Source organism: Puntigrus tetrazona, chromosome 24 (assembly GCF_018831695.1).
Source record: "Puntigrus tetrazona isolate hp1 chromosome 24, ASM1883169v1, whole genome shotgun sequence".
NCBI classification, from domain to species: domain Eukaryota; kingdom Metazoa; phylum Chordata; class Actinopteri; order Cypriniformes; family Cyprinidae; genus Puntigrus; species Puntigrus tetrazona.
Window position 1 is genome coordinate 3175502 of NC_056722.1, and position 11891 is coordinate 3187392.

The window sequence follows — 11891 nt, forward strand, 5'->3', positions numbered from 1 at the left end:
TGAATGCAACTACTCACAGATTATACTCGCTAGACGTGTTTGCGTTCACGCAACACGAGCAGGGCACGTTTTTTTTGTTCAGATCATTTGCAAAACCATTCTTGTATAAAACGTTGAACGGAATAGCTTGGGAAACCATTCTCATGAAGTGAATTGTTCATAAAACCGTTCTTGCTACGTTGTTGCTTTAGATCGATTGCATTCGAACGCCGCCTTTAAGTGATTTTAAATCGAACATTACTTATGCAAATTGTCAGATTGACATGAATTGATTCGTCCACAAAAGCAAACATTGAGCCACTGCGCCGAGTCATCTGTAAATGTCTTGTGCATCGACTAATTTATAAAACGAACATGCAATTTGTTGCATCGAATTGCTCGTAATGCAACATTTTACAGAAGAATGGCTTTGCGAGCTGGTTACACAGAAATGAACTTTGTATCATCGACTTTGTAGTGTGCACGTGTGATGTGTTTGGTCGTGATTGTGTGGAAATAGTGAAGCCGCAAGCGTGTGTGTGGTGCATATTATATCAGACCTGACTCAGCAGATTTCTGTCTGAATGCATCTGTGTGTGTGTGTGTGTGTGTGTGTGTGTGTGTGTGTGTGTGTGTGTGTTCAAGCTGTTGTCCTACTTTCCAAGGAAAGTTTCCTCGTCTTTTTTTTCCTCGTCTTTCCTCGTTTCAAGAGTATTTCTTCTGTGGTCAATGTGCGGCAAACTTTTCCCACATTCTCCTCTTCCTCTCCCGAATAGACCCACGTGCAGGGAGAAACAGGGAGAGAGACGGATAAACGCCTCTGATATGTGGGTTGAAGGTCGCTGCTAGTCACTTCACTTGAAAGATTGCTCACAAAAGCCTGACTATGAACTCACCGAAGCTCAGCGCAACACAATTTTGAATTTTCCGATTACTGATGTGCGCTAAACATTTTTTATTTATATGTTACAAATGTCATTTCTATCAGAATTACTGTGATTCTGAGTTTCTAGGAAGCCGTATATACCATATAGTACCATTTTTGCATATTATATTGTTGCTGACAACTTCACGTTCAGGTTTTATATGAATAAAACGTACTATTGGTTGCTTAGTATTTGGATGTAGATACCTGTAATGCTTCGATATTTTCCTGTCAGCATGTATATGTAGGTAGTTTGATGCAGTGAGTATAAAAATGTAACTGGCTTATAAAGTTTGTGTTGACGTCTCATAATTACGGTAATTCTGACAAATAAATTAAAGCAGCAGAAGTGCTGTAGACCCGTTTTGGTCGTGATTATGTTTTACAAGTGCAGGCTTTGTGACCTCCCAGTCAAGTGAAGTATGATAGGATGTTCAGGAGGTTGTCGGAGAAACCGGCCGGCGGTCGACAAGAGCATATCTGTTCTAACTCAACTGCAGCCTATTAATCAGCATCTCAGGATGAAATTCGAGAGTACAGAAACGATTGGATGACAATTACTCCAGCAATTACTGCAACAGTCAGTCTGTTCCAAAACCCATTGAGTCACATGCTTTTTTTGTGTTTGGTTTTTTTAGACACTGAGGTTTGGCTCACGCTATACGAATGTAAATATTTGCTTTCATTTATCTATTTATTTATTGCCCGTTTAATATCACATAATATACATTCACTGTATTTTTAGAAAAGGCACTAGATGTATAAATTATGTATTTATTTATTTATTTATTTATTTATTCACAAAATGTATTGATTGGGTATATTCTGACTTTGAGCTTTGGTAAAGCATTATATAAATTTAAACATATTTATGATGTGCTTAAATCACAGACCTCGAACTTTGGAAAAGCCCTACATAAAAGAATGACGTCTATTTAATTATTTATTGCAAAGTAAAATAATGCTTAACCCGATAAATAATATTTTTGTAATGTGTCAAGTCATGAGCTTAGCGCTTCATTAGGTTTTGGTGCAAAGAATGATATGATTTTTTTGGCTTCTAAAAGTCCTTTAATGATGTTTTTCATGCTCGTAAATCTGTGGAAATGCTTGACAAAGGCTGCTGCGGTTTCCTCGCCAATCTCCTACAGTCCGGCCGAGTAAGACACTTCAGCTTCCGTCTTATCTGTTGTTTAGTCTTGCTCTACACCGCCCTGCTTAACTACCACTGGTTAACAGAAACACTTCACCTCAAATCCCAAATCTTCCAAAATTGAAAACAGTGCAGCCGGTGTTTTCTTCAACCAGTGGGAACGCGCGGACGTTTATGTGTGGAGTATTTCTTTCTGGAAAACGTTTTTGTTTTGAAAACCAATGTATGACGAATTTCATAACTCTCATTTTCTTGTTTTGTCCTGTCCTGTCCTCTGTGTGTGTGTGTGTGTGTGTTTTCTGTCCGTCTGTCTTTTACATGTCTCTTCACCTTTAATTTCACACCTGTGTCATTTTACTTTGCTTTTTACGTTTTTCACATTTCCATTCGTTTCGTTCCTTTGCCCATAAATCATTTTTTCGTCTGCAATACATCAATATACATTAACCGGACATGTAACGCCCAACCCATCGTCCATGCTCTTTAATCTAAAAACACACATCTTAAACTTCATCTAACCTGTCACTTTTAAACTGGGTAAAAACGATCTGCCAGCCACGGGTTACGAGAAATCTCGCAGCCTGAATAACATATCAGGAATGGCGGGGTCTTCCCTGCGTTTGACCCCCATCACCAGCACGCCCTTTGACCCTTACGAGGCCCCGGGACCCCTCCGTCGCTGCCGCTCGCCCATCCCCTCCATTTTGTAGCAGAAAAGGCGGAAAAGAAAGACAGAACGACTCAGGAAAGGAGGAGAGAAAGGCAGGACGGCCTCACACTCACATTCATAGCAATAACAATGACTGACCACGTCAGTAGATACACTTAAACAGAGCTGTTTGTCGGTGACTCGGCAGGATAACCAGGTCAGCAAGTGTACAAAACGAAAGGAAGAGCTGTGTTGCTGGGTTCGTTTTTTCCCTCAGACAACACTCTAAATACGATTTAACGCTCAAGGCAGATAAATTAATGCATTTTCATTTCGAACGCGCGCTCATTCAGCGTACCTTTTCCCTCAAACTCTAAATTTAAGATGAATCTTACTGTGAATACATGCAATTCTGAATAATGTACGTATGCAATCATTACTCTGCAAATAGGGGTTAAAAATTAAATGTGTTTGAACTGAAATAGTTTAGTTTAATTGCAAAAAAGGGTGAATTATTTGAGCTTTGATGATACGTTTATTCGATTTTGCACGCGGCCGTCATCGTCATTTGTTTCTTTAGTCATATGCATACCTTGTTTTTCCCATTATAACATGCTGCCAAATTTCGTCTGAGCAACGACTGTACATGAGGAGCAAAAAAAAACTATATTACAATATCTGATGGAATTATTTCCCTTTGTTTGCCATTGTACACTGTGTTTGTGGGGTGTTAGTGGTAGATTTTAAGACGATGCTCGAAAAAAATAACGCTGTTCACCCACATATATATATATATATATATATATATATAAATATATGCAAAATAATTCATAATGCTGCAAACGTACGCACATGTGGTGTTATAAATGTATGTGCAAAAGAAATAATCTTAAAAGAATGGAAGACGGCGAAGAGGATGTGATGGTTTTAAAAGAATTTCTTGTTTGTCTTGTCAATGTCCTGCTGTTGTTTTTTTTAATTATATTCTGAATGTTTTTCAAAGACAAATTGTTTTTGTTTTCAAAAACACTACACAACAGTTTCATTTGTATATGATATATACGTAAGTGTTACTGTGTTTCTTTTTGGATAAATAGAAATAGGCAAAAAAATATGTGTATATGTATTCGGGTCGACGTGACCCAGTGCTTCCAGAATCATTAACAAAAAGAGGTGATGCTAAGTAAATAAGCCATTTCTGAGAATAATACTTCCCCGAAATAGCAAAAAAAAAAAAGAGAAAATAACATGTTGCAATAATTGCAAAGTTGTAGAATATAGGGGACCGTGTGTTATCTAGTTCTTAATCATTAAATGTGATTTAGTTTCCCAATGGAGAACAAGCCGCTGCTGAGACAGTAAATATATCAGCAAGGAGCCATTTTGTTTTAAACATGGCTCCTCGATCATGCAAAACCTGGATCCTGCAACGTACCCGGCATTGTGCAAGATTCAATCCTCCAAAGTGAGTTTCTATGAACCAAAGTTTGGCGAATGTGTTTTTCTTTTAAAGAAGTGATACTTTTATTCAGCAAGGATGCGTGCATTTATCAAAAGCGACTAAAGTTTTTAAATAATTCTTTTGAACGTTATGTTCATCAAATGATCCTTAAAAAAACGGTCCCGGTTCCAAAAAGCGTCGCTAATAATGAGTAATTGTATTGCAATGATTTCTGAAATATCACATGACTCCGAAGACTGCAATAATGTCAGCTTTTACATTTTAAAATAATGATATTTTAAATTGCAATAATGTTTCCAATGTTACTGTGTTTTTGATCTTGTAAATGCAACTTCGGTGAGCTCGAAAACATAAAAAAAAACCTTACTGACTTCTCTAACTTTTGAATGCTAGCATATATTCGCGTGACAGAAAATCTTGAATTTTAAAGCTTGAATATTCTGAATGTTTGAATATCCACCGCTAAGCATCACATGAACGCGAAACCCTTACAAACTACATAAAACAAGTTCAATCCTCACGTCCGCAGTGGGATTGAATCCTGCACGACACCGGCAACCAATCCTCGTTAAAACGATTGCATTTTAACACACGTAGCGGGACGCCAGGCCTCCTCAGACACTGTGACACCAGAGACTTCCTTCCTCTGAAACTGCTTAGTCTCCATTACCTGTGGATCTCTAGTGATTAGTTAGTCGAGAAGATTAATTCTCTAGATAAAAAAAATAATAATAATAATAATAATGTCTTTCCTCCATTCGTGAGTCGATGTTAAAATTAATATTGTGCTGTTCCTGTAGTATGCAGATGTTTCAAATGTTAAAAAAGGACTTTTAAGAACTGTTTTTTTTTTTGTGTATAATATGTAGCTGTGCCCTATACAACACTGTCAGGTCACCGAAACACATCGAACATGTTTATATTAAAAAAGCAAGAGCCCTCTATGAGGATAATTTAGGCTACAGTGTTGTTGTAGAGACTCATACACCACTAGCTAGATTTAACTAGCTTCACCCGTTAATGCAAAGCTTCTAGGCTGACATGGTCTGTACAAATGTGTATCCACACGAGCGAATGCCCATTAAACTCACCTCTGCCTTTCTCTTTATGTACGTTGGTTGTTCTTTAAAGACTCTGTGTGTTACTGTATGTAAATGAGTGTTCGTTTATGGTGCGCTTGTGCATTTTGAATTTGTGTTTCCACTTTAAGCGAAAACTTGAAATGCACTCGGATAACATGTGACTGTGTAAAAACAACACGGAGATGAATTCTGACAGATTTACTGCTTCTTGCTTGAACTAAACTGTGCAGAATCATAGTTATTGTTAGTGGCTCAGGTACAATCTCAATGCTGTTTCATTTTCTCAGATATTGACGCCACTTGCAATAAATGATTGCGCTTAGTTGAATGAATTATCTGTTAACTGAATTCTTACAGTACATGCTTAACTTTTACCAGCCATCCACAGGTAATCCTTCCCCAGCTTTCTACTGTTCTCAGTTTTAATCAATAAGTTTCCTTTATCGGTGATAATGCAGTAGCTTATTATATTTTAAATTGATCTAAAATGTATCTGGGGTGGACTATTCCATTCCTTATAGATCTAGAACGTTAATTGGCCACATATAGTTTTAATACGCAAGTGTGATCTCCAGTGCCTTCGTGATTTCAGGTTAAACACCGTGTTATCATGAATTGTAATTAGCACCTGTGCGTTTTCTCTGGGACTGGACTTTTTCACCCCTGAGAAGATACATTGCACAGACGGTGTTCAGTGCATGCCACTTCATCTTGAGATTTGTGTGTGCGCGTGTGTAGAAGAGTTTTAACTGTGTTTGTCTCAATTTAATTTTTGTTTTTTCAGTAGCTTTGTATCTGTGTGATTTTCTTAAAAGCGTTTCTACGTCTTAAAGGAATAGCACGGGCCAAAATGAAATTTGCTGACCTTTTACTTACCCTTCGGGCCACCCAAGATGGAGATGAGTTTGTTTCTTCGTGGGAACAGATTTGGAGAAATTCATCGTTTTATCCCTCGCTCGCTGATTCATCCTCTGCGGTGAATGGGTGCCGTCAGAATGAAAATCTAAACAGCCGATAAAAACTACATCGCAATCGTCCACAAGTAAAAAAATACAAGTCCATGTGTTGTTTTCTCACACCAAATCCACCCACATATTCGTTTAGGACCAAATTGGACTGTTTTGTCTTGATTAACAGTGCTTGATCTATGCATAATTCTCACCTGATTCAGATGAGACATGCAGAAAGCAAAATTACGGATAGAAGACTCGTATTTTTGCTTGTATCAACAGTTTGAAGTTCAAAACTTACGTTATGTTTATTGATGGACTAAAGCGGCGTGGATTACTTGAAGATTATTGTGAGGTTTTATCAGCTGTTTGGACTCTCGTTCTGACGGCACCCATTCACTTCACTGGTGAACAATTGCTAAATGACGAACAAACAAAGTCATCTACATCTTGGATGGCATAAGAGTCTGTAATTTTCAGCAAATTTTTGGGAGAACTATTCCTTTTAATTTTTTATGTTATTTTTTTTCTTTTAAACGCTCTGCTTAATTAATATTCATTTCTAACATAATCGTTATATCTCTGTTTTTGTCCCCAGTGTTAAGTTTCTAGCATTTGGCAGTTCTATTAAGGAGACATGGTTAGTCGCTGAATCCTGAAAATTTTGCCGATGGGGCCGTACCATCCACGCGGGACATGTCGGAGTGGCAAGAGGGCGTGACTGGAAACAAAACGCAAACGAAAAAAAAAAAAAAAAAAAAAGAAACGCACGGAAACTGGAATTTTCCCGAGGCCGGATCTTCACACGGTAACCAAAGCAACCTCACCGAAATTCCGGATCACTCCTCTTTCTACAGACTGACTGACTTTACAGCAACAAAAACCGAACATTGCACTGACACCTGAAAGAGAAAAAAGACTCTTGAAGGAACGAACGGAAAACATTCCAACGTTTTAAGATCAAAACACCAGGCGTTTTGACTGCCGCACTCACCTGGGCCCTGAGTTTCTGTATATTAATCTATATGTAAGAATGAAGGACCAAGTTAGAATAATTATGTAGCATTTCTGCTAAGACCCTGTAGCATTTCTTGGCTGGGAGAACTCTCCGACAGACTTTTTACAGACTGATATTTCATTGACCGTTTGCACAGAATGACTAAAAATGGCTTAGTCATGCACAATTTTTCTTGTTTTCTTCCCCCACTCAGCATATTAGCAGCGAAATGTGTTGTCTGTGCATTGCCGTGTGGTAGTTCCCACTCCCCGTCTGAGTCTTAGAGTAGCTTTTCTTTGTGAATGAATCTAGAGCACTGAAAAGTGAAACGCAGCACTCTGCTTCGGTAACAGACGTACGTTGCTATTCCCAAACAGTCTTCCAGTTTTTTTTTTCCCGAGCGTTCGGGGGAAGCAACGACGAAAAACAGTCCCGACAGACCAAAGCCCAACTGTGACCAAATAATGTACGGAAGCTAAAATGGCACAAAATAACTTAAGACGTCCCCTGCCAGATCTGAACTTTTCGTCCCTTTAAATACGAACGGATTGGCTGTTCTGCCAGGGGTGCTGTTTGTAATCTCCCCCCAAAAAAAAACCTTAAAATGATGGAGGTCTCTCCATTCCTGATTATAGAGATTTATTTTGTAATTTATTATTTTCTAGAGCTGATGCTGCCATCGATTATATACAAGCACATGCGAGTGCTAGGACCAATAACAAGAGGAACTTTGTTTTTTTTCTTCGTGGAAAGAGGGTATAAAGGTCAGGGAAATGCAGAGACATTCTTAAAACCTCCCTTTCTAAAAATCGTCTATACGTCTAAAACTGCCTTTTCAGAGTTTCCCTCCGTCTCTGTCTCGTATTCTCTCCTATTGGCTTGACAGCGCCGTTCCTTCTTAACTAATCAGAGGGAACGTAGGAGGTCACGCCAAACGAATCAAGAAGAATAAATGTACAAAAAAAGAACAAATTTATATTTTGATAAGTAGTTGCAAAAACATCTCCATGGTTCATGAGGGACGTGACGCAGTCGGCGTCCGAACGCGACTGTAAAAACGCAGCGTGACCACCCTATGAACAGCCGCTGACTTATACAAAAAAAGAACGAAATAAAAATATTAACGCGCACTTTCGGGAGGGAGGGCGCAAAAACAGAAAAGATTGTGTCCTCGTAGACTGAACTGTGAGAAAATGGATGTCAAAATATATGAGAAAAAAAAACGAATGAAAAAAATACTACTTGGAGAGAAAAAAAAAGTAAAAAAATGCATTTTTGTAACTTTGTTTACCAGCATGAGAACTTTGCATGACTGTATTTTCAGCTAGCCCTTAGTTGAAGTGGGGAGGGCTAAAATAATAATAATAATAAAAAAAAGATATTAATAATAAAGATGTTAATAAAAATAAATAAATAAAAAAACATGATATGCAATGGATATTTAAGAAAAATAATATATTTAAAAGAGCTATATTTTGTTTTGAAATAGGAAAAAAAAATGTGAATAAATTCTGACTGCGAGTTACACACTGAACTGTTTTATTAGTTTAAGATTAAAAAAAAAAAATCCTCAATGCCACCAAAAGCGATTCTGCTACATACTGCCCCATGTTACATTCTCGTTCGGTTTCATTTCTTCCATCGAAAGGCCGCCTGGACTGTATATTTTGATTGCGAATCTCTCTCTGTATGCTGTAAAAGTCGTCTATCTCGTCTCTTAACGAAGCGTTCGGCTAATGTTTGTCTGCGTGCAGCATTAGTTCCCTCTGTAGCTATGATAACAACTGTGCTGATGCTAGAATCCTCTGTAAGCGGGATATGGCGTCTTTTCCCACATGCATCGGGGCTGATAGCGTTTCATTCTCACTTTTGAGTTCACCTGCTCTCATTGGCAATAATATGAACGATAATCTAGAGATCTGCTCGATGGAGATTGTAGCAAGGCAAAGTGGAGACTCGTATCAGTCTCAGCGTCTTCCTTACGAACAGATGCAGCATGGAAAACTGTGTTTTTGTAGAGGCGTCGCGTCTCTAATCTCAGGTGAAAAATGTGAATGCTCAGTTCTGCAACGGACCTCTGCCTGGCCATGCAGCAATTTCTCATTTTCATCTTGTTTGATTGTTTTTAAGAGCATTTTGGAGTCACTTTTTGATGTATTTCCTGTTAAAACAGGAAGTTAGGACACGGGCATTATCCCTTGCCAATAGTATTTAGCCTTTTGCATAGCAAAAGCACTGCTAATAGTTTATTCGGTGTTTGAAAGCCATTAAAACACTTGAATATGAGTAAGCTCAAAAGAGAAAGAATTTATCATTCTGTAATATTAGAATTGCTAACATTATTCATGCTAATTTAGTGTCTTAAAATCGCAACCCAGTTTTTTTATCATTTTGTTTATCACACAACTTTTTGGTGGGCTCAAGAAACCAGGTTAAAGCTAAATCGTTAGCGTTTAGCTTTAGTTAATAAAACATCACAGTGTTAAATGGGTTTATTTGTCATTATGTAATATAGGCTACGTAATTAAAATTGCTAACTCTAATCACGCTAATTTGGTGTCCGTAAATGTGCACTTTTGTAATTTGTTTAGCAGTTGTTTTTGTATATCAGGCTGAAGCTAAAGCTTTAGCGGTTAGCATTAGGCTAATGTGAAACATACCAGTTGACTTAGGCCTAAATGTGTTATCCTAATGATAAAGAATTAAAATAGCTAACTCTGATGATGCTAATTTGATGCCTCGAAATGTTTAGCTTTGCACATCATGGAATTTGTTTTCAGTTGTCAGTACACAGGCTTAAGCCTTTAGCATTTAGCTTTATGTTAATGTGAAAAGTTGTCAGTTGTCATAATATTGGCTACAGAATTGAAATTGCTAACCATGCTAATCTGGCAGCCTAAATGTTCAGTTATACACAATATGTTTATCATAGAAGTTACTTTTGCTCCTCAGGACACCGATTTGAAGCTAACCTTCGAGCTAACCTAGCATTTGGCTTTAAGCAAACGCGAAACACTGTACTCGAGTTAAATACGTAAACTGCTATCTGTTCAGTTTTACACAAAGTTGTTTTTAGTTCTCAAGACACTTAGCTTTAAGCTATTAAACAACATAACTGAGTTCTTGTTTTTTTTTTCAGATGGGCCTCACTCAGTAGCATCTTTAGTAGCACTGCAGCTAATCTGTTAGCATGTACCTCAAGGGCATTTGCAAACCTGTTCACACCATTGAAGAATGTGCAAAAATTAGTGAGAGTCCTATGCAAGACATATTAGCTATAAGCCTCATAACAGGTGAATTTACGAATCACGTTTTGACATTTATTCTGTCAACTTAAGCAAATGAGTCGAGGTTTATATTTCCATTTCGGATGCGTGTGATTTTCTTTCAATGACAGGGCAGATGGAAGATAAAATATGGCCAGTTGCCCTTGACTGTCTTGTCGCTGATATCGCGGATGTAAAGCATCTGCTAATTAGCAAGTCGACAGAAACGACTGAAAGGACGGAACGAAGTGAATATGAGAGACGGCGACGGTTCGAGCAGGCAGCGGTCCGGTGTCTGGTGGGGGGGTGGTTTGTGATATTTCGGGTGTGCTGATATCATCGGCTTCTGATATATGGTGGAAGTGGACATGCGACCTTTTGGAGAAAGACAATATGACACAGCTTATATTTTAGAAACCTTACCAAGCGAAAACGAGACGTCTCGACCAGTGCTGGGTCACTGGGTCCGTTCCCAGCCCAGAATGAAACCTTATAGCCCAAACAGGTCTTGGTTTTTTTTCAAAGTTGTGCATATTTATAGTTTTATAAATGCTTTTGTTTATAATTATCGATTTATATTTTATACAGAGCTTTTTTTGTTCCGAGTTCATCATTTCGACGATTGCTCATATTTTTTACGACCACTTTGTTGTTGTCCGCTACGAATATATATAAAAAAAAAGGAGCCTGCGTTTGGTTTTATTTTAGGAGGCATTAAGACCACTCTGGTCCAGGGGTCACAAATAAATCATTTAAAGCATGCTTCTAGCAGGAACAACACGACGCAGATCCACGCGGGCCAACGCCAGTCTGATTCAGTTTTATTCTCTAACATGTCGGTTTTGTTTTCGGGACAAGTTGAGCTTGTCTTTGACGCACATTGAAGCACACTGCCCTCTTAAGATGATTTGGAATGGTAGATCTGTCTGCATCTAATTCTTCTTGTTCGATTTACTGTGCCTGCTCTTGTATCCAGTGTCAGTTCGATCACCAGTTTCTTGTGAATTAAGTTTGATTTGATGTACTTGAATTACAGATATGCAATCACCACCTCTCTGACCACTGCCAATCATCCCGATCAATCAACATGATCAGTAATCAATATGATTAAAGTGATTAACAACCTTGATGTGGGGTTTTTTTTTCATGAGACCGAATGCACATTTATGCTCGCATCCATCCAAAAAAAATATTTCCTGTTTTTTAAACACTATGAAACACGTTGGCTCAGTAACAAAAAAAGTTATTTTTTTTATTCAGTTAAACTGATCAAAAGTGAGAATAAATAGATCTTTCTATTCTTAAAAAATGCTGATATTTTGCTCATTTTATTTTTCAAAGAATACTAAAAAAAAAAAATATATATATATATATATATATATATATATATATATATATGTACACACATACACACTATAATATATATAT

General features: G+C 37.8%; 1 protein-coding gene across 5 annotated transcripts in view; it reads left to right on the top strand.

Annotated features, from left to right (window-relative positions):
• kcnc3b (potassium voltage-gated channel, Shaw-related subfamily, member 3b) overlaps positions 1–11592 on the top strand; it is a 61389-nt gene extending 49797 nt beyond the window's left edge. For 3 of the 5 annotated variants that reach the window (XM_043226297.1, XM_043226298.1, XM_043226299.1), the window contains one exon: positions 2613–6274. In XM_043226297.1, the coding sequence (XP_043082232.1) occupies positions 2613–2767 (155 nt within the window). In that variant the 3' untranslated portion in view covers positions 2768–6274. Of the gene's footprint in view, positions 1–2612; positions 6275–6798 lie in introns of those variants that run through there. The other 2 variants (XM_043226300.1, XM_043226301.1) reach the window with 1 other exon arrangement.
• The last annotated feature ends 299 nt before the right edge of the window (positions 11593–11891 follow it).